General features: G+C 38.9%; 1 protein-coding gene across 3 annotated transcripts in view; it reads right to left on the bottom strand.

The window, feature by feature from the left end:
* The window catches only part of lrch3 (leucine-rich repeats and calponin homology (CH) domain containing 3), a 34598-nt gene that overhangs the window by 5413 nt on the left and 2046 nt on the right, over positions 1 to 27139 (bottom strand). Inside the window, exons 2-21 of one of the 3 annotated variants that reach the window (XM_035951668.2) lie at positions 20733 to 20877; positions 17902 to 18028; positions 17710 to 17815; positions 17191 to 17327; positions 17022 to 17122; positions 16854 to 16947; positions 13641 to 13758; positions 13093 to 13241; positions 12209 to 12264; positions 12068 to 12113; positions 11823 to 11945; positions 11053 to 11097; positions 8830 to 8898; positions 8576 to 8650; positions 7344 to 7377; positions 7141 to 7254; positions 6072 to 6172; positions 5624 to 5761; positions 5468 to 5545; positions 189 to 5298 (exon numbers count right to left, since the gene is read on the bottom strand). In XM_035951668.2, the coding sequence (XP_035807561.2) occupies positions 5095 to 5298; positions 5468 to 5545; positions 5624 to 5761; positions 6072 to 6172; positions 7141 to 7254; positions 7344 to 7377; positions 8576 to 8650; positions 8830 to 8898; positions 11053 to 11097; positions 11823 to 11945; positions 12068 to 12113; positions 12209 to 12264; positions 13093 to 13241; positions 13641 to 13758; positions 16854 to 16947; positions 17022 to 17122; positions 17191 to 17327; positions 17710 to 17815; positions 17902 to 18028; positions 20733 to 20877 (2060 nt within the window). In that variant the 3' untranslated portion in view covers positions 189 to 5094. Of the gene's footprint in view, positions 1 to 188; positions 5299 to 5467; positions 5546 to 5623; positions 5762 to 6071; positions 6173 to 7140; positions 7255 to 7343; positions 7378 to 8575; positions 8651 to 8829; positions 8899 to 10651; positions 10706 to 11052; positions 11098 to 11822; positions 11946 to 12067; positions 12114 to 12208; positions 12265 to 13092; positions 13242 to 13640; positions 13759 to 16853; positions 16948 to 17021; positions 17123 to 17190; positions 17328 to 17709; positions 17816 to 17901; positions 18029 to 20732; positions 20878 to 27139 lie in introns of those variants that run through there. The other 2 variants (XM_023277782.3, XM_035951669.2) reach the window with 2 other exon arrangements.

Below are 27139 nucleotides of genomic sequence, written 5' to 3' on the forward strand. Positions count from 1 at the left end.
CAACTGAAGTGATGGAGGAAAAAAAGGTGAGAAGCAGAAAGGAGACAGAGTTCCAGAGCCTTCAGCAGAGTTTCATTGCCTTCATCACAAAATAGAAAATAATTTCAATATAATTAGAGATAAAACACTTGATTCTGCTGAGAATAAGACCGCCATTATTGTGACAGACACACAAGGTGAGTCAGAGCTGCTTTAATTGACTTTATTCATGGAGGGAAAAGTTTTCTCCAACATCAGGGTAGAGCAGAGGCACACAGTCTGAAAAAACACTCATCATCATCCTCACTCTTCAGCTTATAAAAGTCAAGTTTTAAGTCTTTTCCCTTCTTTCCCAGTTCACGTTTGTAGGATGCCTTAATCAAGTCCATGTCCAGGAGGGTCTATGAGTCCATTTCCACTGCAGGACTTTAGCCTGGAACCCGGTTAGGATTGTAATTTTGGACTAAGTTAAGGTTTTATTAAAACTATATCTGTTGTTGCACAAACCTCCGGTAAATCTTCTTCTTGTGGTTTCCTTAAAATGTCCACTAAAGCGTAAGATAAGGAGAAGACCTTCAGTACCTAACAAACCTCAAACAGCAGGTGAACCGGTGCACTAAAGACCTTTGCAGCCAAACTACCTTTAAGTACCTCAAACGTTGTCATAACCAAAACATGTAAAGTCTTTGTGAATTAATTTTCGTTGTATTTTCATTCCACTTGTTTTGTTTGCTGCTACTTTTCAGGTCATCCTTTACTGATTCCTCTAGAAATTCCATCTTTTCCTCCTCTGACCTGTTTAATTTCTTGATTTTTTCACTATTTATAGACCATGTTTTGAGGTGATAGCAGGCATCAGCGTCAGTCTAAGCAAACAAAGTCTTTCTGTAATGGTTTTTCTTCACTCAGAAAACCTTTCAAAGGATGCTGTTCAACATCCTTTAGTAAGCACCTCAGGTAACGGTAAACTAAGCCTGAAGTCTCATACTGAAAGAGAACATTTAGGGCTCCAGAATCTTCCCAGAACTTGGACTGTTAAGATTCTTTTACTCTTTAGTCTGATGCACAATCTTGTGTTTCCACTGGGGATCTTAAAGATTAATCGCTATTTGATTAATTTCCATTACTAATTTAACAGATTAAAAGGCATTAACCGATAAGGTAGAAGGACATTCATGTTAGAGAATGCGTTGTCGATCAGTTGTAGTACCTAGGTGCTTCACTAGGTGGAGCCTCTTACTGTCTAATGAGATGGAAGACTGCAGCGTTTGGTTGTTGTGGTAAAACACTGCAGCTACCTGAAGTCATTGTGTTTAACTGCAGACTGTGTTTATCTTTGTTATGGTTTTTCAATCAAAGTCCTGAGAACCGAAGTGAACTGATGCCACTGATTTAGGTTCATGAACCACAAAGCGAACTGGCTAACCTGGGTCCCCGGTAGGTGAAGTTCCTGCAGTGGAAAAAGGTGTCTTGGAGTCCTGCGAACACCGAAGGGCTCCGACACTCTGATTTCTCATTAAGCATCACTGTTGGCGTTACAGGATGGAAGACCACGAGTGGAAACTCTGACTTTCAGTGCTCAGAGCTTCTTCTCAGGCAAACATGTTTACGAAGAGTATGGCAGGTTTCTGATCGGGAAGGCTGAACTACGTTACAAACGGTAAAAACAGTTAAAAAAAAACACTCAGACAGGCAGCCAAACATAAGGCACAGGGGGCGGACCTTCAACAGGCAGGAAACAAGCTTCAGGATAAACTTCCAACTGTGGGGGATTGTCAAGTTTGAACTTTGGCGGAGGAGGGATTTCATGATCCTCTAAGGTTTAAAAGAACCAAACAAACGGAGTTCAGCAGACAAAGTCCTGTTTGCATCCGAGTCCAGACCAGCAAGTCCCAGGTCAAAGGAAACAAGTTCAGAGGAGGAAGTCCCAGGTTAAAGGTAACAAGTCTCAGGTCAATGGCAGCAAGTGACAAGCCCAGTTCTACATGTTCCAGGTCAAAGGTAGCAAGTCTCAAATCAAAAGTAACAAGTCCAGACCAGCAAGTCCCTTATCAAAGCTAACAAGTCAAGACTAGCAAGTCCCTGGTCAAAGATAGCAAATTGAGACCAACAAGTAACAGATGGAAGCTACTAAGTCAACATCAGCAAATACCATGTCAAACAGAGAAAGTTCAGACCAGCAAGTCCTAGGTTAAAGGTAACAAGTCCCAGTTAAGACCTAGACAAGTCTTGACTTTTGTACTTCGAGTCCAGAACCAGTCAGTATTTGCTGGTGTGTAGTGTGTACTATCAAAGACACTGATCAGTTAGCAGGAAAGGTAAGACGCCCGAGAAGGTTTGGGGACAATATCAAGTCATTTCAAGTCAAATTCAAGTGAAGTCCTGAGTCTTTGGCATTTAATTCAATATTAAGTTCGAAGTCAGGTATTGGATGTTTTAATTGAAGTACTGTGATTTGAGTCTCAAGTTTCTGAAAGTTTAGACAGCAGGGATTTTTGCACTTGCAGGCTCAGTTGATCTAATTTGTATCAATAGCATAAAACAACAGACACTGAAAGCTGAACACTGTCAGGCACGATAATAAAACTAATATGATCTGGATCTGATCAGTGGATTCGTGTATCTGGTAAAAAGTAACCCCAATCCTCAAGCCTAGATAAATGCTTCAAACATCTGGATCACATGAAGCAGACAGTGGGTATTCTGAAACAGCAGGAGCAACAACCTGGGGAGACTTTTAGGCGGTGTTTTGATTTCTACACAGCTGAGTTTAGAAATGACAGATATATCCGACACATTGGTGTCATCAGCTGGGCTCCAATTTGTAATGTCTCTCCGTCAAGTCACAGCAAAAAGGCAAAACAAACCTGGACTCTGATCCCAGAAATCATATCCACACCGCTCACCAAAGGCATATAAAGATCAAGCCCTCATTCTAAATCTGGCCTGAACACCTGGAGACAACACCTGGTGAGAAGTTAAAGGTCTGGACCCATGGGGATTGGTCAATTTGGAGGTGCTGGAGTATTTTTCAAGTTTGGGCAAAGCTAGAATCTTCATGTGAATGATGTAGCTCATCTAGCTGTATGAAGCAGCGACCTCCAGGTACTCTGGGGTAGTTTACAGGTGACCACAAAGCAGCGACAAAGTCTGAGGCTGTTGTGCTCAGCTAAAGGCATTCAAATATCTTAGCAAGTGAGTCCAGAACATGAACAGGTGCAACACTGACAGTAGTCCGGATATTGTAGCAGACTGTTATATTGAAGAAGGACCTAAGCTCTTTTACTTGACTGAAGTGAGGTTTCAGGATCCCCTTGTAGAGGTTTTGAAAGTCCTCAGGATCTACCATGTGGAGGTGAGGAACAACCCTCCGTTGTGGTCATGCACTGTGAGGTGTGACAAGAAGAATGAGGTTGTTGATACAAACGTGATTATCTTTGAAAACAGCTGGGTGACGTGGTTCAGGCAGCTGATAGTGGACAACGAGGAAGACCCAGGACACATCAGAGGGTTTATCCAACCCTTCTGACCCAGGAACGGTTCGAGGACGTCTTTCTCCCTCGCTACCTTGTAAAGGCCAATTCATGCTTTCATGTACAACGGGAATTTCATCAACCAGTTCCAGTCTGCCAGGGTCCATGCAAAATTTGCGACCATGTGGACATCCATACTAGCACCAGGGAAACAAGTGGTGCTACAAACACCTGGTATGAGGAGATACTGTATAAGGTCTTTCTCCTCATTCACACAATTATAGCTCTTCATAAAAGAGTTGCAATGGAAGTAAGACTTGGGAGGGACTTTGTATGTTGTTTCCCAAACACAGCAGGAGGTCCTCAAGTCCTGTGCTACATTCACACACAGTGTTTGGCCCACCTCAGCAGATCTGTAACCAGCTCCTGTTTCTGTTTGTTTTGTCTGTGTTTGATATGAGGGTAAAGCAACCGTCCATGTAGCTGACTGAGGCGCATCGATTGGTATGAACAGTTACATGGATGCAGAAAGCATGGATTGGCCATTACCTAGCCTGCTTATTTACTACTATTATTTGCATTAATGCTTAGATGATTTAAGTATTTAATCAAGGTGTACCTTGAAATTATTTAGTTTTGGCAAGCCACAAAACTCTATGAAGGAATATACGCAAGTGGCTTGTTACTGCAGGAACTCATGGCGGCGTAAAGATAAACAGAAACAACCCCCTAATCAGTTATTTCAGCAACAGTAGTGGAAGATCGGACAGTTTTGATCGTGATGTTAACTTCGAGTGCTCCAAAGCTACAACAAATACTTGATACAACTCTAGCTCCAAGAGCACATCAGAAGTGTTAGCCTATACAGGGGGTCCTCGGTTTATGATGTCCTTGACCTACGGTGTTTCATCATTACGTCGGAACTGGTTACGTGAAACTAGTTGGCGAGCTGAGCGGACGAATATGTCGTCATGCGGTGCTATAAGATGGCTGTGTTTACATTCTCCGGTTGTACGCCACCTTGGATTGTGCTACATTCGCTAACTTTCTGCCCTTCATTATGGCTCCCAAACGTAAGTCAGACTCTTCTGATGGAATTTGGACTTACGGCACAAATCGACTTACGCTGGGCCATAGGAACATAACTCTGACATAAGTCGAAGGCCCCCTGTATGGTGATTTAATGTTGCTGATAGCGATATAGGGCAGAAAAATGGTGGGTTTTGTCCTCTCTGAGTCTAACAAATCAGCACTGAGTCCAACACAGCAGTTTTATGGGGTTGATTAGAAGTAACCACTCAGTAAGTGCTTTTATCTCCCTTGGAAATGGCCCTGAAATAGCCAATCCTTGTGGTCAGATCAGACACAAAAAAGTTCAAGGTGCCACAAAACAAGTTCCTGCAGTAAAAGCGCTTAGGTTTTCCGGCTAGCCCAGAAATAAGTCCAGACTCCATAAAGGAACGTGGCTGCAGAGCAAGACATCTGGTGTACCTCCAGTATTTGTGTTAATCTCAAAATGTTCGACGACAAATGTTGTGCTATGAATCTGTGCGCTGAACAGAGATATTCTGAGGAGCACATTTGTGGATTTGCCGGTTTCTCCTTGTATCTGTGGAGTCGCCGGTCAGCAGACGTTTGGTGTTCAGGTCCAGGCGTGCGGTGCCAGGTGTACGTAGATGGCACACAGCACCGACATGACAGACAGGTAAAAGAGTGCAAAGCCGGCCAGCTGGGCCTGAGGGGACAGGCTGATCAGGGGCGGGGCCATGGACAGCAACACACCTAGCGTCCCATAAACCCCGCCCCCTTTCCCCTCCAGGACCTCCCCCACCGAACAGAGACGGTCCTGAGTGTGTTTGTGTTGGTGAGATGGACACGGTGGAGTGGGCACAGGAGTGAGACAGAATCAGAACAGGGTTAATGAAAGGTGGGAGGATGAAGGAGAAGGAAGAAAGCTGTTAGTCGAAGAGAAGAAGCTTCAGCCTGAGCACCGTTCATCCAGGTGTGTTTGTTACCTGGGGAACTCCGATCCTGCGACACGCCTCCAGGAAGTTCTCCACGTTTCGTCGACATTTGGCCATGGTGAGTTTAGGCTGCGGGGGCAGGGAGAGGTTAGGATCATCACAGGTGACAGCAACAGGTAAATCTACGTCTATCAACCAGCGACTCACCACAGCGGGGGAGGGGACGTGGATGCTGGGGACGGACCGCGGTCTCACGTGATTGGCCAGGTGACACAGCACCACCCCGTCCGTCAGAGCAGCTCCCAGGTCGCTAGGCAACGACACTTTGAGACGAGCCTCGATGTTCTGGACAGAGAAACAGAAGTGATGTGACGCATTATAGAGCAACTTTAACTAATATAGAACAACTTTAACTCATTTTAGATCAACTTTAACTATTATAGAGCAACTTTAACTTATTTTACAGCAACTTTAACTAATATAAATCAACTTCAACTCATTTTAGAGCAACTTTAACTCATTCTAGAGCAACTTTAACTAATATAGAACAACTTTTACTCATTTTAGAGCAACTTAACTAATATAGAGCATATACATGTGAGGTGGATGTACAGTCTAACAGGTGTGTCCAGGTGAGGCAAATGGAGGTACTCACCTTTCTGAGCTGCTCAACCACCTCAGCGTCTTCTCCAACCAGAGGAGGAGCAGCAGGAGCCTCCTCCTGACTCTGAGGAGCAGCAGCAGCAGCAGCGTCACCTGGAGGACAGAGGGGGAGGAGTCAGACACACCTGACAAGGGATGCAAATGGTTTTCTTAACCAACAACTGGCAGACATAACAATCAGTAATTGATAAATCAGTCACACAAAATTAACCCAGTGGACATCACTTCATGTCCTAATGTGGGGGTTTGGAACGTGGTAACGTGCTCTGATGGCATCAGCAATCAACCTCTGGATCACAATATAGTGCAGTTCAGCAAACACAATTCTGTCCAATAGGCATTAAGTGTCACAGGAGACTTTCTCATGGTGGAACTTTGCTAGATAAACTCCCAAAATGCTCTGCGCTAGTCAACACAGAACTGCCTTTAGTCCGAGTGACGCCTCCTTGAGTCGCTACAGCGTTAAACAGTAAGAAGCGCCACCTGATGTTGCAATCAGGTACTACATCAGCTAGTTAATAATACATTTTTAGGCATACAGGGGGGTCTCGACTTAAGTCGGAATTCCGTTCCTACGGCACGACATACTGTGATTTTCGCCTTAAGTTGGAACTCGTAGATGTACATATACAACCAACTGATGTTCGTCAGTGTTTTGCCCTTTTCTGAGTGTTTTATTATGTCTAATTTCACGTCCATGGTGGCATACAACTGGCGAATGTAAACAAAACTCTTCCTCGTATAGCGACGATGATGTATTCGTCTGCTTTGGTCGTCAACTAGTTCCCGCGCAAAATTTATTTTAATTTTGCAAACGCCGTACGTCGGAATGATGGAACAAGTCTTTCTTAATAAATCTATGGGAGATGGTGATGTAACCATGAAATGCCGTAAGTCGAGGACGTCGTAAACCGAGGACCGACTGTGTATGTCCTCCATTTCAGTTAATATATCTTAAATTGGTTAAATCATTAACAGCAATTAATCAATTACTAATAAACGTCCCTACACCTGACCTGTAAAGGTAGTCTCAACTCAAATATCACCTGGCAACACCTCACCTTTCCTCTTCTCCTCCTTCTGACTGAGGCGATACAGGAAACTCTCCGGTCTCACGCCGGCTGTCCGACAGGAAGCCACGCCCCCTGAGCCGGGGTAGGAAGGCGACTGATTGGCTGAAAGAAAAACCAGGAGGCAGAGTCAAAAACCATCTGAAAAGTTAAGGAAAATGAAGATATGAGGGTCATGTTTCTGCTGGTCTTACCTGTTGGAGACAGAGCGGCTCTGTCCTCGCCCTGCTGAGACAAAACACATGACAGTAAAACACCTGAGCACACCTGCAGGATCCTCAGCTGGATTACCTGCAGTTCACTCCAAGGCTGCTTATCTTTAATATCTTCATTTCAAGTTCAAACTCAAACTAACCCTAACTGCATCTACAAATACAAACTCTTATACATCCTATTATTATGTCAAAACTGAATTCATCCGCCACTGAAAGTAGTCCCAAATGACTTCTCTGTTTCTGTCTGTATGATAAAAACTACAGTGAGCAGTTAAAATAAAAGATCTGTGAGCAGATTTCCAATTCGTCCTGATTGGTTGATGGACCTGCCTACAAGTCGCTCATCATGAAGAGCTTCCACCGTTAGAGTCACGAGCCTTAAGACTTCCAAGAAACCATTTTTTAAACTGCGACTGAATGCAAGGAATTGAAGATGTTCTCACAAAGACTCGAGGTGAGTTCAACAAAGGGTTTTAGCTGCGCGTAGCTTCCTTCCTCTAAACTATCAGGGTTTTTATCCTTTGATCCACTTCTCTGAGCATATATACATACAGAAAAGATAGTATTTAGTTCAGTAACCCTTCTAGTTTCCATCTAAGCTTCTGGTTGATCTTGGACTCCTCTGGACACTATGCCTACCATCAAGCATGGAGGTGGCAGTATCATTATATTATCAACTTAACTGACTCAGACTTGTTTCTTTACCAGTCCACAAGTTGACTTTCCCTCAGGATAAAAAAGTATCTATCTATCTATCTATCTATCTATCTATCTATCTATCTATCTATCTATCTATCTATCTATCTATCTATCTATCTATCTATCTATCTATCTATCTATCTATCTATCTATCTATCTATCTATGTTCTTGATGGGTTTGAGTCAGGGTTTTGGGGAGACAAGTCTAAAACTTTCATTCTAGCCTGATTGAACCATTTCTTTACCTCTAACTGAGTCATTTCTGAACATTTTTGAGTCATTTTTTTTAAAGTAATTTTGGACAAGTTTCAAGTCATTTCTTACAACAGGTGTTTTTAAAGATTCGGTCTGAACCAGTGGAGCTGAAAACCATGACAAGGAAGTCAGAAAGTGTTGACAAACAGACACAAAGAGAAACCAACAGTAGATCAATCCTCTGAAAGCTTTCAGAACCAAACAGATTGTTAGCAGACATTCAGACAGACTGAGCAGCAGCATGCAGGTCGCAGTACCTGCAGCAGACAGGAGGCGGTGCTGTCAGAGGCAGCGTGAGAGCGACAGCCGTCTACAGACACTCCAGTAACAGACTAACGGATAAACAACACAGAGAAAGAGAGACGAGGAGGGCCGAAATAAAAAGATGAAAGTCAAACAGAAATAGAAAACAGACGTGAGAGGTTCTGGTTCTGCTTTATTTAGTGTAACGTCCAGTGATGTTTTTAGAAATACATCAAATCAATCAGTGGATGTAAACCTGATGTTTCACCTGTCTGTGTGAACCAGGTCGTCTCTTTATTGTGTTTGTGTCAAAGTCGATCTCAAACACCAGAACACACTGACACAGAAATTCAGACAGAAAGATTAAAAAAAAAGAAAAATGAGGAGGAAGAAACTTAAAGAAAAAGAGACGACGGGAGAAAAATAAAATGTAAACAAAAAAAGTGTCGAGAAAAATAGGAAACACAATGGATGAACAGATAAAGGAGGAAGAAGAAGAAAGAGTTAATGCAGAAAGCACATTCAGTTTCTAAATTATGGAGTAATAATAAAGACATGACAGGTTACCTCTGCAGCTCGCTCCTTATGAGGCCTTTAATTTAACGTGTTTAAAATATGAAGATTTTTACTTTAATAATTCTAATTTCATATAAAGAGTCAAAATAATGAGTATAGTCACCATATTCTGACGAGGTTTTCTGTCTACAACCCTTTCATTTTTCTACAGACATGTAATAAATCTGCTCGATTACAGCCTAAAGAGCAAAATGTACACGATTTGCTTTTATTTAATTCATTTTACTGCCTTTATTCAGCATAAATTAACTCAGATCTTCAGATTTTTGTGCTGTCCTGTATGTATTTTACTGACTTATTTTATGAATTCAACGCCATCTGGGTTAAAAAAAAAAACTCACAAACTTGACTCCAAACATCGCGGTTCATGTTATAAAAGTGTCTCTACACAAAAAAATAAACATTAAGTTATAAATAAACATGACTGGAATTTAACTGTGCAGCACACTTTTATTGTAGGAAGATGAAACACCACAGCTGAGGAGAAACTGAAATAGAAAAGATGCAGGAGGTGGGCGGGTCTAAGTGACAGGAAGAATGAGTGACAGGTGTGGACAGGTGTGTTCATGCTGTAGTGACGAGAAAACTGTGGAGTCACATGCAGATTCAGTTCAGTGAGACGGAATCAGTCAGATTCACATCAGCAGAAATGATTCCTCAGACATTTTAAGAAAACATTTTTCAACTTCTCATTTAGAAATTATCTCTCAAAAACCTGCTTCTATTATTATTTTAAACAGACGCTTGGCTCCTTATGGAGCTTTTCTGTTTTGTGTTGAACTTTTGTCTTGTTTCCATACTTTTTTTTTACCATCAAAACAAACCAACCAACGTTCAATCTACTCTAAATTAAGTGGACAGACTCTTATTAGTTCAGAAGTTTTGTCAGATGTTGGTTAATTTAGTCAAAAATAACTACAGAGAAAAATTTTAAAAAGCAACTTTTTCTTTGTAAAACTAAACTACAACTAAAAAAAAGTAATATTTCTGGACGATAACTGTTATTCAATTAATATAAACCAGAGCTATCTGCACTGTTTTCTACCAAAAAATGTTTGAACGAAGGTGAATTCAAAATTTTTCACACTGAACAAAACATTTTAGACGTTTTTTTTTTAGCAGTTCCCACCTGTCGTCTACAGGCATTATTTAAATTAATGCAAACAGGATTAAAGATGCTGATTAATGTTTTGTTCATTTTCCGCAGCTTTTCTTTGATTATACTATAATCAGTGCATGTTAAGTTGCTTTACAAACACATTGAAGCTCTTATTGTGAAACTGAACTGCCCTTTACTCCTTTCTTTGGCTGTATTCATGCTTTTATTCTTCTTGATTATATAGTTAAAGGAAGCTGCTATATCAACAGTTATTACTATTATTATTATTATTATAAACATACATGTCTGACATTTCTGTCGACGAATCATGAATCTGACTGATTCCTGCCGGTTTGTCTGCTTTTATTTTGAAAATCAGTTAGTAGACTTCTGGGGGGCGGGGCTAAATTCTTACCATGAAGAGGGCGGAGTCGTCTGTGTGGGTGGAGCGTCTGGAGGGGTACACACTCTGAACACATAAATGTAACAGACACACACACACATTAACACAGACAGACGAGACATGAACAGGTGTGGTGATGGAAGGGGCGTGGCCTAAACACAAGGGGGCGGGGCTTAACACAGCTGCAGCTAGTGAACCAAACTGAAGACTTCGTTTAGCCCTGAATTTAAATGAGCTGAGTACAGCAGCAAGAACCACCATCACCGGCTTTATGCTTCTTCAGTTCCAGCCATTAATTCAGGTTTTTGATAATTTTGCTCGTTAGGATTCGGCGAGATTTCAGCTGCAGCAGACGACAGAAAAAACGACTCGACTGGACAAACAAACGCTGACAGCAACAGGTAAAGTCTCACCTCAGTGTCTGGACTGGACTTGGTTGGACTCTGAGCTGCTTTATGCTGAAAAACAACAACAGACTGATGATAATACGGCTCCTGTTTCAACAATAACATCATAATAATGTGACATAATTCAGAAATTAAACATTTAAAAACATCTGATGGCACTGACCTCAATACATTATGAAAAAGCTGCTCTTTAACTGGTGGTTGACTGGTTAAACTGGTGGTTGACTGGTTAAACTGATGGTTGACTGGTTAGACTGGTGGTTGACTGGTTAGACTGGTGGTTGATTAGTTAAACTGGAGGTTGACTAGTTAAACTGGTGTCTGACTGGTTAAACTGGTGGTTGATTAGTTAAACTGGTGGTTGACTAGTTAAACTGGTGGTTGACTGGTTAAACTGATGGTTGACTGGTTAAACTGATGGTTGACTGGTTAAACTGGTGGTTGACTAGTTAAACTGGTGGTTGACTAGTTAAACTGGTGGTTGACTAGTTAAACTGATGGTTGACTGGTTAAACTGGTGTCTGACTGGTTAAACTGGTGGTTGATTAGTTAAACTGGTGGTTGACTAGTTAAACTGTTGGTTGACTGGTTAAACTGGTGGTTGATTAGTTAAACTGGTGGTTGACTAGTTAAACTGGTGGTTGATTAGTTAAACTGATGGTTGACTGGTTAAACTGATGGTTGACTGGTTAAACTGGTGGTTGATTAGTTAAACTGGTGGTTGACTAGTTAAACTGGTGGTTGACTAGTTAAACTGGTGGTTAAAGTGGTTGTACCTTGGAGTAGCTGGTGACGCTGTCCCTCTGCAGAGATCGGTTCTTCTGTCTCTCCTCGTCGTACCTGAGAGCAGCGAGCTGAGCCTCTCTCCTCATTCTCTCCACACCTGGACCAATACCTCTCTGAACAGGAGACAGGTGGACAGACAGGTGGGCAGACAGGTGAATAGACAGACAGACAGTTAATCCTGAAGGAGCAGTGTGTTTCTGAGGTTTCCTATCAGACAGGTAGGAGGAGGTGTTACCTGGCTGTGGGAGCTAGAGGGAGCTGCGATGCCATCGACCACACTCCTGGAAGACAGACAGATAAAAAGGTAGTTAGACAGGTGGTGAGACAGGTAGTTAGGTGATTCACACATGTTCTCAGACTGAACTGGTTTCTGTACCTGCTGTGTCTCTTTGTGTCTTCTGTTCGGGACAAACTGGATTTTACTGGAGAACCCTGAAGACACAACAGACAGAAGACGACTCTGATAAAGCAGAATAACATGACAAACCTCTAATTTACTGATAAATCAGTTTAATGCTGTAGTTTAGAGGAGACGAGTTAATAAACACAACAGAACAATTAATCACTGAGCTTAATCTCTACTTGATATATTTTCAGAAGTCATATGAATTTGTGCCAGTCTGTTCTGATCATTTCAGGACTGAATAATCAGGCTAGAATGAGTTAATTTGCTTCAAATATGATATTTTTATGCTAATAGTGCTAATAAAGGTGGAGTGAACTCACTGCACCGTGGACCAATTTTGTTCCCCATCACTACTAGATTATGAATGTAGGTACGATTTCAGTCCACCAAGATTTTCTGTGGTTTAACACAAACATAGAAAAACATTCAGCTCCTAAAACCCAACAGATCAAAGCTTTTCTTGATATTACTAGTTTGGAGATGCGTTTTTCTTTTCTGTTTTGTCACTTCATTTTTTTTTCTTTTTGATGACTAGACCCTCCTTGATGCTTCATATTCATGACAATAAAGCATTGAATTAAACTGAAAAAACTGAAGAGAAATCTCCACTTCGTTTGCTCATTACATCCTGCTTTTATCAATACAACAACTCTTCCTGACCTGACATTGTCCTTGGAAAGGTCTGGGCAGAGCATGAAGTCTGAAGAGGTGAAATTTTTCAACCTCAGCTGAGAAAAACAACTTTTCTGTGACGGTTTGAGACATTTTTAAACAGTTTTTGTCCTCATGAGAATAAAAACATGAGAATAAAAACACTCTGTAGATAAATAATCCTGTGTGGGCGGAGCTTCTACCTCTCTGGTGATGCGTCTCTCGATGTACGCCATGAACTGAGAACTGAGGCTGCTGCTGTCTCCTCTTCCTCCTCGACTCCGGCCCTCCTCTTCCTCCTCCTCCCCCCCCACACAGCTGTCGATGAAGTCGATCTGCTCCAACTCCACATCTGGAAACAGAAGAAGATCAGATCATCAATTAGGTGGATAAGCTGTGTATTGATTATGGCTCTGACAGGTGAGGACAGAATTACAGGTAACCTCTAGATGGAAATGGTAAATAAAAGGTTAATTTTAAGATTTTTATTTTCGATAAAGTTCCAAAAATGTCTAAAATATGTTCTTAATTTGTCATTTTGAGCTTCTGAGTTCAGCCTGATGGGAAATATTTAATCTGCAGCTCAATAAACTGAACGCTGAGGTTGATATCAGCTGATGTGGATCTGAGAAGCTCCAGTTATCATGAAGCACAAACACTGAGGCTTCGTAACGGTTTGTAGGTCAGCGGCTGCAGTTTAAGCCTCATAACTCCCAACATGATCTGATCTGAGGCTAGTAAAGATCCTCACGTGTCCCGTTGGCCAGCAGCGGTCCTCCTCCTCCTCCTCCTCCTCCTCCTCCTCTCGGTCTCTGGTCTCGGCTGATCTCGGCCACTCTGCTGGGCAGCTCTGAAAGCTCCTCTGAAGGCTGAATGGACACAAAGCAGCAAGAATGTTTTAGTAATCACCTCCTTTAACAAGATCTATGAGTGAAATCATGATAATCAGCTGGATTCTCAGTTCTTTATAAACAGCTGACTCATTTAGAGCTCTGATGTGGAGGTTTTACACCAAACAAGAGACTAGAAATGAAACCAGCCTCCTGATTTAAGGTCCTTTTACAAATTTAAAAGGCTCAATATTTAACATTTAGTTTATTTAAATGTTTCTTTAGCTTCTTAGGGCAGCATCTCCAACCTTTTTAGCACCACGTACCAGTCATCGCACACATAACAAATAATAATCTTGTATTTTTAATTAAAAGAAAGTGTCCTAAATGAATAAAATTAGTTTTTATTGCTAAATATCTGTCTCAGCCTCTCCAGAGACGTTTGTTTTCTACTAATTTAGCCAAGAGTAAGATTGACGGCTTCATTTAAACACAGGAAGAAGATCTGGTCATTTTTCAAAATAAAAAACCTTGCAGACTCCGCTGGAAATAGAAAGATAAAATGTTTTCATTCTGTCTGTGCTGCCCGGTACTGATCCCCAGTCCGAGGGTTGGAGCTGCTGTCTAAGAGAGTCAACAACCGGACCAGCAGGCAACATGCGGTGCATTTCCAGCTGCGATCCGGTGCATCTCCCCGGAGCTTATTTGCATAAAGTAGACTCGACTTCTACTTTATGCAAATTCGATGCGGCGAACGGAGGTCTGACGCATCACGAAACTTTCGTCAGACATCTAAACTAGCCGTCGTTGAACTAAAACGAGGACAGATTCAGCAGCTTATTCCTCAAATGCTTTCAGAAATACTTTTTGCTGAAATGTTTATGAAATGAAAGAAAGTTTTCGACTCAGCTGCCATGTTGGTCCGACGCATCTAGCGGACTGTCAAGCTGAAAACGCTGCCATGTGACAATGCTGTGGTCCGCTAGTGACCGCCCACCATCCGTGCAATTTTCAGATGCGGCGCGTTTACATGCGAGAAAAACGCATCTAGTGGACGCAGCTTTGGAGCGTAGACTATATTTTGATTTTAGGAACAAGATATTTTCACCACACGTTCTTATTTAATCTGTTTAATTAAAAGAGCTTCAGGAATTCTTAAGTAGAGATAAAAATTAAGCACCAAAGTTTATTCGCATTTGATTAATAACTGAAAACTTGGATTTTAAAGGGTGTAAACGATGTAAATTCTTGGTTCTGCTGGTCTGAAAACCACCTTTATGACTCATTACTGACTAATAAAAATAAACAGACACTAATTTTATATTTAAAATTTTACTACAATCACAGTTAATTATAAGGATCATTTTTTGATTTTAGGAACAAGATATTTTTAAAATAATCCATGTTGAGCTTCACTCTTGCTAATCTTTGCATCAAACTTCTCCTGATTCACGGAGCAGAAATCTTAAATAAAACTAAACCAGCAGATTTTACTTTCCCAGCATTGGGACGTGTTCTTTACAGTCGCTGTGATTCAGTGAGGTAACGTTATCTGATCTTTTTTTATTGTTGTGTTATTCTGGACTGCAGCCACAACATCCAGCAGGTTTGTTCTCAGGCTGCATCAAGTTCTCATGAAGTGAAGCCAAAACATCTCCAAAGACTGAATGTCAGATTAGGAAACATCGGATTTGAGTTTGAAGCGTTTTAAATTGTCCCTATCACAGCAGATTGAGTTCATTTAATTGTGTGAAAAAGCAAAAAACCATGATAAACTGTGCAGTCGAGCATTTTTAAAATTTTACCTTTCAGGATGTTAATGATTAATTATTAATTATTCATCATCGTACTGATGAATTCTGCAGCATCAGCATCACGTTTTAAGTAATTTCCGACATGTTTTTAGTAATTTTGGATTAATTTCAGGGAAGTTTCAAGTCATTTATGACACAATTTTAGTAGTTTTGGATTGGTTTTAAGTCATTTTAGGAAAGTTTTTAGTATTTTGGCTGGTTTTAAGTCACTTTAGGATCATTTTGAGTCATTTCTGACACGTTTTTAGTAATTGTGGATTAGTTTTAAATCATTTTAGGGACGTTTGAAGTCATTTGTGACAAGTTTTTTTAGCAATTTTGGATTGGTTGGAAGTAATTTCAGGAAAGCTTCAAGTCATTTATGACACGTTTTTAGTAGTTCTGGATTGGTTGTAAGTCATTTTAGGAAAGCTTTTAGTAATTCTAGATTGGTTTTAAGTCATTTCAGGGAAGTTTTGAGTCATTTATGATGAGTTCTTATAAACTTCAGATTGGTTTCAAGTCATTTTAGGAATGTTTAGGGTAAATTTCGACAAGTTTTTAGTAATTTTGGAATGGTTTTAAGACATTTTAGGAAAGCTTCAAGTCATTTCCATCAAGTTTTTGTCATTTTGTGTTGGTTTCAAATAATTTTAGGAAATTTTTTAGAAGTTTTGGATTGGTTTTAAGTCATTTTAGGATAATTCCAAATCATTTATGACAAGTTTTTGTCATTTTGTCACTAAATCTGATCATATACATAGATATATATTTATTATAGCATATCATATCTGATATCAAACTGCTGTAAAGAGATCAATAACGTTACAGGTTATTTACTGTTGCTGCCCGTTTGTTGGTCTAATTGCTGAATGGGAACTTAAACTAAGTTGTTATTTTTTTCTGTTTAATTTATAATTCAGTAATCAGGTGTTTGTTTACTTTATCTGTACTTCAAATTATTAATGTAACCGAGTTGATTTTAGGGTGAATCTTTTGTGTTAGAAAGGTTTTAACAGCACGAGGAAAGATGTTTAAAGTATTTCATGCATTGGAATGACTGATCAGTTTTTGATTGTTCACACGGCTGATTATCAGTTAAATAATTTTAAAATATGCATCCATTCTACCTCAATTTATAAAAATGCTCCTTTGGTTTATTACAGTACAGTCTGTAGTACTAATTTTTACATGAATATTTCATCCTAGAACTCTCAGGTAAAATTGATCTGGTTAAATCCAAAGTTTTAAAGTATATATTTTAGGATCAGGCTCAGGTTCAGGTTCTGGTTCTGCATTACATCAGTGAGGTTCTTTACAAAGACAGAGTTTGTGTCTGACCTCATTCCCCAGCCATCGCTTGTCTCCGCTGTCGACGCTGTTGAAGCCGGAGTCCAGAGCTCCGTACAGACGGCCGGGATACAGCTCATCGACACTGACGAGAAACAGAGGCGGTCAGTAACTGAGGCTTTTATTCTGAAGGAGCAGCTGTGTGTGTTGATCGTGTACCAGGTCAGAGGTCGCCTGTCGTAGTCGGGGAGGTCGGGCGTCATCTTACTGGCCTCCAGGTTCAGATACTTGAATATGTGAACTTTCCCTTTGATGCAGATCTGCAGAGGAAACTGTGGTTAAACCTGAGCTGCAGACACAACGACCAGTGATGTCACTTCCTGTGTACCTGTGCGGGCGGCGTCTGCAGAGGGTTGTTGTCGAGGACGATGGTCTGTAGCTGTGTGAGTCGTCGGTAACAGACGGGGATGGAGGTCACTTTGTTACAGGAGAAATCCAGACGGACCAGAGGAAGCTCGGCCAGCTCTGGAGGCGGAAACACAGCCAGTTAGTTTTATTCTGAAACTGTCGGCTTGTTTCCTTCCTGTCTTTTAGGAAGCTGAATGCCAATGTTTACCTTGTAGTTGAATGATTTGGTGGTTTAATAGGGGAGCAGTTTGTTTAAGTGAAACCCAAATGAATTCAATAACATTTCAGTTCAGTGTTGTTTTTACATTCATCCAAAGATGAACTTCATGGTTTAGTAGCAACAAAAACGTGGTTTCATTTTGGTCTAGGGAGGTTTGGAGAATCATTTAAATGTTGCTTGATGTATAATTTAAATATTTAAGTTTGAAGTTCAGAGGTTCAGTCTTCACCTGTCTGCAGTGACATCACAGCGTACAGGTGTGTAGTTTCTGTAACGTACCTGGAGGCAGCCGGACCAGGTGGTTCCTCCGGATGTTCAGGTCTCTGAGAGTTTCCAGCTGACCCACCTGGGCAGGTAAAGTCTGGATCTCATTACAGCTCACATCCTGCAGGGAAAGCATCAATAAGTGATCAACAGAAACCAATAACGTCCTCGATCAGTGAATGATCAGAGAGGCGACTGATGACCGACCAGCTCAGTGAGGTGTCTCAGCTGGCCCAGTTCTTCTGGCAGAGAAACCAGCTTGTTGTTGCAGGCGATCAGAACCTTCAGAGGGAGGCTGCAGACGACAGCTGGGAGAACCGACAGCTGGTTCCGACTGAGGAGAGATAAAAAAAAAAAAACATCCATCAGATGCTGGTTTACCTGTTTTATCCTCCTCACACCTGATCACTGTCTCTTTCCTGACTCAGGATCAGTGAAACATCTGAACGGCTGCAGCACAGGTTGTCTTGGATTCACTGTTCCTTCTCGATCTGTCCGATTATTATTTTCCACATAAACAGAACAGATGGGTGACAAATTAAAGGAAAACTCAGATTAACTGAAACACACATGAACACAGGTGGACTGCATTCTACAGAAAACATCCAGTTATGCTGAGCCCAAAACATTCCTATTTTGAATCAAGAGGAAAAGATTCCTGAAAGTGGGTTCACTGTTGGGGCACAGATGGCAGGAGCTTCAGTCAGTCTGGAACAGTGGCTAATCTGTATTTAGATCTTTGAAGAGACATCACTGAACAGGACGTTGTGGTCAACACCAAACATCTGGTGAATGTGATTTTTGTAAAAACAGCTGAGCAGCTCTTAATCAGGTGACATACAGATGTTTAAATAAAATCACCTACACCAAACACAGGACAGTCATGTATTTTAAGGACGTCACATGATTTGGTGCTTATACGCTACTGTTCAAAAGTTTGAGGTCACATACAAATGTTATTATTTTTGAAAGAAAAGCAGCTTTAACTCCTTTCGAGCAACTTTAACTAACACAGAGCAACTTTAACTAATATTGAGCAACTTTAATTCATATGCACTACCGTTCAAAGTTTGGGGTCACTTAGAAATGTCCTTATTTTTGAAAGAAAAGTCTTTTTTCCAATGAAGATAATATTAAATGATTGATAAATCCAGTGTAGACATTGTTAATGTGGTAAATGACTATTCTAGCTGGAAACAGCTGATTTTTAATGGAATATCTCCATAGAGGTACAGAGGAACATTTCCAGCAACCATCACTCCTGTGTTCTAATGCTACATTGTGTTAGCTAATGGTGTTGAAAGGCTAATTGATGATTAGAAAACCCTTGTGCAGTTATGTTAGCACATGGATAAAAGTGGGGGTTTTCATGGAAAATATGGAATTGTCTGAGTGACCCCAAACTTTTGAACGGTAGTGGACATATGACAATAAAACTGTACAATTCTTAATCATAATTTTGACGTCTTATAGTTAGATAAATGTGATTGACGGTGACTGAAGTTTAAAATGCCCCACAGAAAACAGCCCATGTAGATAAAGTGACCAAGTTTCAGATAAATCTGACAAGATAGCAGCCTCGGCACTGCGCTCCCCAGGACTTTGTTTGTTTTTGTTTATTTTCTCTGCATTTGGTCACTTGTGTCCAACAACTTATAGCAAAGAGGAGCTGCTTAACATCAGAGACTGTTCTCCGAATATTTTTCCAACTTCTTGCTCACTGCATCATGCAAGTATCATTTGCATTACTGTCTTTATATATTCCTTTATAGCCGTACATTTCTGTATATATTGAGTAATATTTAATTTTATTACAGCTATTGTATTCCCTCCCTGTTCCTCTTTCTATAGTTTCTTAAGTTTTTTTTATTCACTTCCATATTCTGAGGGTGACATCAACAGCCGAAACCAAATTCCTTGTATGCTGTGTACATATTTGGCCATTAAAGCTGATTCTGACAATTTCATGTTTTCCATGAAAACTCACTTTCATTCATGTGCTAACATAACTGCACATGGGTTTTCTAATCATCAATTAACCTTTCAACACCATTAGCTAACACAATGTAGCATTAGAACACAGGAGTGATGGTTGCTGGAAATGTTCCTCTGTACCTCTATGGAGATATTCCATTAAAAATCAGCTGTTTCCAGCTAGAATAGTCATTTACCACATTAACAATGTCTACACTGCATTTATCATTCATTTAATGTTATCTCCACTGAAAAAAACTGCTTTCCTTTCAAAAATAAGGACATTTGTGATGCCAAACATTTGACGACAGTGTATGATTAGCCTCTAGATGATGCTCTGAATTTTTATTTTTTTTAGATAGAAAACAACTTCAGAAGAACTACACTCTGTGAGTTCGGATCATGTACAGCCTCGTAGTTCTGACAAACTCAGACAAAACAGAGCCTGAAGAGCCTCCGCTATCTCTAAATTCTGCTGTTTGGAAACACCACAGTTTCTCAGATAACTCCAGCAAAGACGGAAAAAAACATCTGGCTCTAACAAAAGTTATAAATCAACATTCTTCAAATCCGTCCACAACAAACGGCACAGGTGTTTACACAAACATACACAAGCTACAGCTGTCCACAACTTAACTAATACATCTGTTGCCCAATACAAAAACAGCACAGTTTTAGAACAGCTAATATTCCAAATTCAGCACCTTAATGCAGCTATATATGTTTTGTTTATTGGAAAGAATATTTATTTTGATTTACTTTTGTAAATTTAACTTTATTAGCAGATTGCTGCATTAGTTCTTGTTTTTGCTGTATGGAAAACCAAACTGTGACCTTAAAACCAAAGTAAGTACAGTGATTTTTGTGTGCCGTTATCCCCCTAACGTGCAACTGAAAGTGACACCAACAGAGCAGCAGTTCATGCCAGCATCAGTTCTGAGGATTCTCTCTGATCTTCTGGTATTCATTGTAGTTGGGAGAAGGTCAGATTTAGATCACAGACCAACATGGAGACAACTCGTCTGCTGAGTCAGGTCAGAATAGACAATATCTAAGTGTGTTACCTGAGGTTCAGGTAGGTCAGGGCCTGCAGGTTCAGCAGTCCGTCCGGCAGAGACCTCAGACAGTTCTGGTAAAGATTCAGACTCTCCAGAGACACGAAGAGACAAACCTCCAGAGGAAGCTCCGACAGCCGATTACGAGACAAATCTGAAAACACACAGAGAGATAGAAAGTTCAAGTTAGATTTATTAAATACTTCTGTCCAGGAAGAAGCTGAAAAAAGAAGATTAGGAAGAAAACCAGCTGCCTCAAAACTCTGAGAGAAAATCCAGCAGACTGGTGCTACTGTGCTGTCAGATTTTTTTTGGTGAAGTTCCCCTTTAATCCTGCAAACTAAGCTTTAGTTTATTTAGTTTGGACTCCAGATGTTTTCAGATCATCAGGGACGTAAAGATCCTCCTTTAGGTGATCAAACAACAGCTGGATGTTAATTTAACTCTCAGAACTCAGAGTTGAATTGGTTTTCAAAATGGATAAACGTCTCAAATCATTGTTGAAGTTGTCATTTATTCAAAATAAAAGCCCCCAGGAAGTCATAGGACGTCGACAGGATGTTTTGCAGCATACTGGACTATCAAAATAAAAGCTCAGAGATTTGTTTTTGAAAACAGATGAAGCATTTAATCACATTTTATATATTTATAATATTTGCGATGTCTTAGCAGGACATAAAACAGACACTAGCTGCATTAGCACGCTCAGAATTCAATCATAAATGTTCGAGTTTTATCTACTTTCACAATAAACCTCCACTAGATGACACTCAGAGGCTGATTGAGAATGTTTGCTTCCAAGTTTCCCAGAACAGACAATTCTGATGCTTTACTTTACATAACAGAGGATAATAAACAACCCACTGTGTAGCTTCTAGTGTTTATTTTAATGCCAGTAGTGACACTGAGTCACAAACCAAAAGAGGAAATGGCACCAAAACATTGGTCTTAACTGTGAAGTTCGACAACTTGAACCTCCGACATGACGTCAGATAATCAGTTCTATTTAACCTCACTGATGGGAGAAATGAGTAAAATAAAATATGAAAAAAAAGTCTGATTTATCTCCTTATTTGAAAGCTTTGAGCTCTTAAGGCTTAATGTTAGTGAGCAGATATAACTGATGAGTTGTCAAATATTAAATCATTTGCCAAATATTTTCATTTTTTATTTAAAATAAGTCAAATTTCTGTAATTGCAGCTTCTAAAATGGGAATATTTTCTAGTTTCTTTCCTCGGGATGATGGTAAATTAAACATCATTCATCATTTTTTTATCTACTTTAAGTCTTTTAAATTGTCTTATATTTATTTTTACCTTATATTTATTCTTAACTTTTTTTATAGTATTACTCTCATTTCTGCACTGTGAAATGGATGTGAGAAACATCATTTCGTTTAACTGTGTACTACGTACATTGCTGAATGACAATAAAGCTGAAGTTGATCATCTTGGTGTTTTTGAAACCAAATTAACATTTTTCTTCATTTTCTGACACTTTATAGTCCAAAAACTGTTCAATCAACCTAGAAAACAGCCAACAGAGTCATTTAAAAAATCATTAGTAGCAGCCTGAGTTAATATGAAGGTGAAGCTTTAAACCAGGGGTGTCAAACATGAAGCCCATGGGCCAAAAGTGGTCCTCCAGAGAGCCCAATCCGGCCTAACTTTGTAAAAAGTAAAAATTCCAGAGCAGACATTAACTGCAGATTGTAAATTAGTAAAACTATAAATATAAAATAATTTCTAGACCATGACAAGTTATGATCATAAAGTAAAATACTAGATTGTTCATTTGTCATTTTGTGTCTCATTTTTGTAATATTTTGTCTTGTTTTTTTGTCTGTTTTTGTCTGACTTTTGTTGTGTCTCATGCTTTTTTGTTTCTCGTTTTTGTTGTTTTGTGTTTCCTTTTTGTCTCGCTTGTGTTTTTTGTCTTATTTTTGTCATTTTGTGTGTTACTTTATTCATTGTTTGTGTTGTTTTGGGGTTTTTTGTCTTGCTTGTGTCATTTGTCTAATTTTTTGTCTTGTTTTTGTCTATTTTTTTGAGCTTCTTATTTTTTTGTCTCTTTTTTGCTTTGTTTCATGTAGTTTGTGTAATTTTTTGTCATTTTGTTTCTTGCTTTTCTTGCTTTGTTTCTCATTTTTGTCATTTTTTGTCTCATTTTTGTAATATTTTGTCTTGTTTTTGTTTTTTTCTGACTTTCATAATTTGTTTCTCGTTTTTGTCATTTTGTGTTTCTTTTTTGTCTCGCTTGTGTTTTTTGTCTTATTTTTTTCATTTTGTGTTTTGCTTTATTTATTGTTTTGTGTGCCGTTTTTGTCTATTTTTGTCTTGCTTGTGTTGTTTTGTTTCTTTTATTGTCATTTTTTGTCTCATTTTTGTCTTGTTTTTGTGTGTTTTTTGTCACCTTACAACTTTTTATCAAATTTTTTGTCTCTTTTTTGTTTTGTTTAATGTTGTTTGTCTCACTTCTTGTCATTTTATTTCTCACTTTTGCTGTTTTGTTTCTCTTTTTTGTCTCACTTTTGTAATATTTTGTCTTGTTTTTTGTAATTTTTTTATGTGACTGTTGTCATTTTGATCATACAGTAAAATACAATATCATAAGTTCCAGATACTTGTGACTAAATGTTTTGGGTGTAAGTTGTAATGTGTAAATGATAAACGGAGGCATAATATTGCTGAAATTTCACTTATTTTTCATAAGAAACTTCAGGTTGTTCATAATGTTTTGCAAAAAGATAATTCCTTAAATATGAACATTTTCAGAATGTATTTTTTGCACTAAAACAAAGTAAGAATGTGGAGCTATGGTTATTTATAGGTTATTATGCTGTGATTTTACTGGTCACTGGAGATCAAATTAGGACGAATGTGGAACCTGAACTAAGATGAGTTTGACACTCCTGATTTAAACTGTGCAGGTGATTCATGTCTCTGAATATCTTACTGTCCTCTACAGGACAAACTGGTGACCAACCAAACCATCTTCAGCTGAGATAAAGCAGCTCCATAAATAAAAACGCTTCAGTCTGTTATCTGGTGAACACAAAGAACTTTCCACAAGCATCAGCTGCCGGCCAAACATCACAACATTATACTATAAATCAGACACATTATATTCATTTTTGGACTCTAATAAAACTGTTTTCTTTTACACATTCAGATAACATTTAGCCAATGGTAGTAGCACATTGAAATAGCTGCAAATTAAGATCTACGTCATACATGTCACACTTTTTATTGTGTCTCATGTGCTAAAACTGCATCACATGTTGAATCTAAAGCAGGACTTTAAAATTTTTTATCACAGAACAACTCATAAATCTGTATAGAGCAGAGTCTCCCTCAGTGTTAAATATCAGCAAAATAACTAGTGATGACTTGCACTGATTGCACAGAAAGGAAACATCGTCATTAACAAGAATTAAATGCTGCATTTTCCACGTTTACAGGGCTTTTTCCTACTGAGGGGAATTTCTGTCAAGCCAAGACGAAAGGAAAACTAGCAACGCCAAATAGATAAAAACTCAGAATACAAATAGCATTGAAAGTTTTTGTCAGTTGTGCTAGTTGGGGTTTCATTTAGTCAAAACATTTTTGCTCATAAAATGGTCAGAAGTAAGAGAAAAATGCAGATTTCTGTCAGATAAGGCGACACAGACTCACTGTGGACTGATCACATCCTTTAAAGGTCTATTCTGAGCAGGAAAACCCCAGTTTATGGGCTGAATGAATGAATTAATCCTCTTTATTTACGCTGCAGAGCACATAAACTGCTGTCAGAGTAACAGGTCTCAGTTTACAGTTTAAAATGTCCTAAAATAATTTTGTGTCTTTTATATTTGATGCAAACTAATGTCAGATTCCTCTAATTATGTTTCAGAATTAAATTATGATGTAACGGAACTTCCTGCAGCCTTAATATATGATTACAAGTCTGTGTTTTTCTCCTTCATACATATAATCCATTGTTAAATTCAGTAGTTATCCTGTTATTGAGTGTTTGTTCCTGTTAAAAGTTAAAAGTTTATTCTGAAATAACACCTGTGCATCAAAGTAGAGGAAAGATGCCAACAAAACAGGAATCTATAGGCAGTACAGGCTTCAATAAGTCAATAAAGATAATAATTAACGTCTAGTAAAGCTCTATTAAGGAGAAACCGTTGAAGGTGACCAAAATGTAACATACTCTTACGTTAAATGAAATCATACGTGGCATTTGGGACAATCTAAGTACACAAGTGAAAAAAGAAAACTCAATCCCAGATTTTTAAAATTAAATTATCATTTTTGTGCTGTTTTTACAATAAATTGTTAAACAAATTATGTAACTTTAGACCTAACTTTGTTTGAGGTTCAGTTTTAATGAAAAACAATGAAGTTTAGTTTGAGATTTGTGCTCTGACAAGCTCTAACTTTAACTCTAACTGGTCTGAAAGTTAGTTTTTAAATTAATCAACGTTTGTACATCCTGTGAGATTGTCATTATTATACCTGCACCAAACATCTGTGCCAGCAGACTGTTAATATTGATTATTATTGATCAATAATCTGACTACTTGTTGCAGCTTTTAATGCTAAAAGATCAGACTGATGTACTTAAATGTCAGCACAGGATCAGACTAATTAACCCTCGTGTCGTCCTGCGGGTCAAAATTGACCCGTTTTAAAGTTTGAAAATGTGGGGAAAAAAATATATATTTTCACAGTGAAACTTCTGATGTCCACATTTTAAACATTTTTGGGAAATTTTTGAATATTTTTTTGGTGAAAAAAAGAAAAGTTAAAAATGTTTCTTTAGAACGTTCACAAAAAAAATCAACCAAAATCCAGCGAATTTCGCTGGATTTTGGTTGATTTTTTTGTGAATGTTCTTAAAGAAAATATTAGAAGTTTTACTGATATATATGGAATCACTTTAGATATTTTTAGGATTTTTTGGATGATTTTTACCCATTTTTTTGAAAATATTTACAAGAATTTTCTTGCCAAATTTGGGGGATTTTTTTGAAATAAAACTTTTAAGAGAAACTTTTAAGGAATTATTGGAATTTTCTTCCTGAAGGTTTTGCAAATTTTCTGAAATTTGGGGAATTTTTTGCTGAATTTTTTTTAGACAAGGAAGCTATATTTTTTGGTGCCCGTAAATGAGGACATTAGGAGGGTTAATAATCAGGATCACACCTGAAAACACTGACTGGAACATCTTTAACCCATAAACTAATATCTAGTTTTTATTATTTTTCATCCAACATTTCCCAGTTTCTGCTTCTCAGATGTGATGATTTGCTGCTTTTCTTGTCTTTCCTGTCATGTGACGCTAAACTGAACCTTGTAAAGACGCCTCGGGCTGCGGTAAATTAAAACAGACATTTTCACTGTCTTCAACCAAAACAAACAGCTGATCGATTAGTCTCAGCCCCAGTGAACACAGATCTGCTTCTAAAAAATACCGTTGTAGGAAGAAAATCGTGTTTATAACTTAAGTTTTAATGCAAAACATCAAAGTAAAAGCTCTTTTAGAGGACCAGATACGGCCCACTGACCACAGCTTTCCTCCCAGTACTCCAACACATCCCGTAGTTTCATGATAACATTTAGCTCCAGCTTCACATTCAGGATTTCTATATTTATCGGAGCAGCTGTGAGCAGCAGCACCTGGACTGCAGGCCAGGAAGTACAAATCACCACGGTAACATCTACTTCCTGCTGTACAGTCGCCCAGCCGTCAACACCAGGAAGTGGGAGGACAGACAGACGCACGTTTGTTTGTCTGTTTACATCGTTTTGACACAAACGTTCTCCGATGAAAGCTGATTAATCACTCAGCAGTTTAATGAGTTCAGGATCAGAGTTCAACACAGCCGGACTTTGTGTAAAGCGGCTCAACAAAACCTAAAAATCACAGATAACGCGTATCAGATGGAGGTTATCAACTCTCTTTGTTAACTCAGATGCTCTTTATCAGGCTCTGAGGTGTCATGTGACTCTTCTTCTGCACAGAATGGACCAATCATGTGTCGCCAACTTCAGTCTGAGGAACGGTTTGAGAACTTTTAAAGAACAGAAGAAAATACTACGGCAATAAAAAAGCTGCTACTGCAAATAATGCAATGTTAATTACGCATTAATATATTTATTCTACCACTTGTTGCTAAGGAGACAGTCGCTCTGTAACTTTAAACTTGAAAGATTTAAACATGACAGGTCTGACACTGTCCCATAATGAAAACAACACGCAAAACACTAAAATCAAAAGGTAAATTAGTGTTCATGATTAAATATTGTCTGTGGTAAATACCAACAGACTAGCTGCAATCCCTGCAGCATAAAAACAGAAACATATTTATGCATTTTCTGCCTGATCAACAAAATGCAAACCAACATATACGGTTATTTGTTGTAGC

Source organism: Amphiprion ocellaris, chromosome 7, assembly GCF_022539595.1.
Source record: "Amphiprion ocellaris isolate individual 3 ecotype Okinawa chromosome 7, ASM2253959v1, whole genome shotgun sequence".
Lineage (NCBI taxonomy): Eukaryota > Metazoa > Chordata > Actinopteri > Pomacentridae > Amphiprion > Amphiprion ocellaris.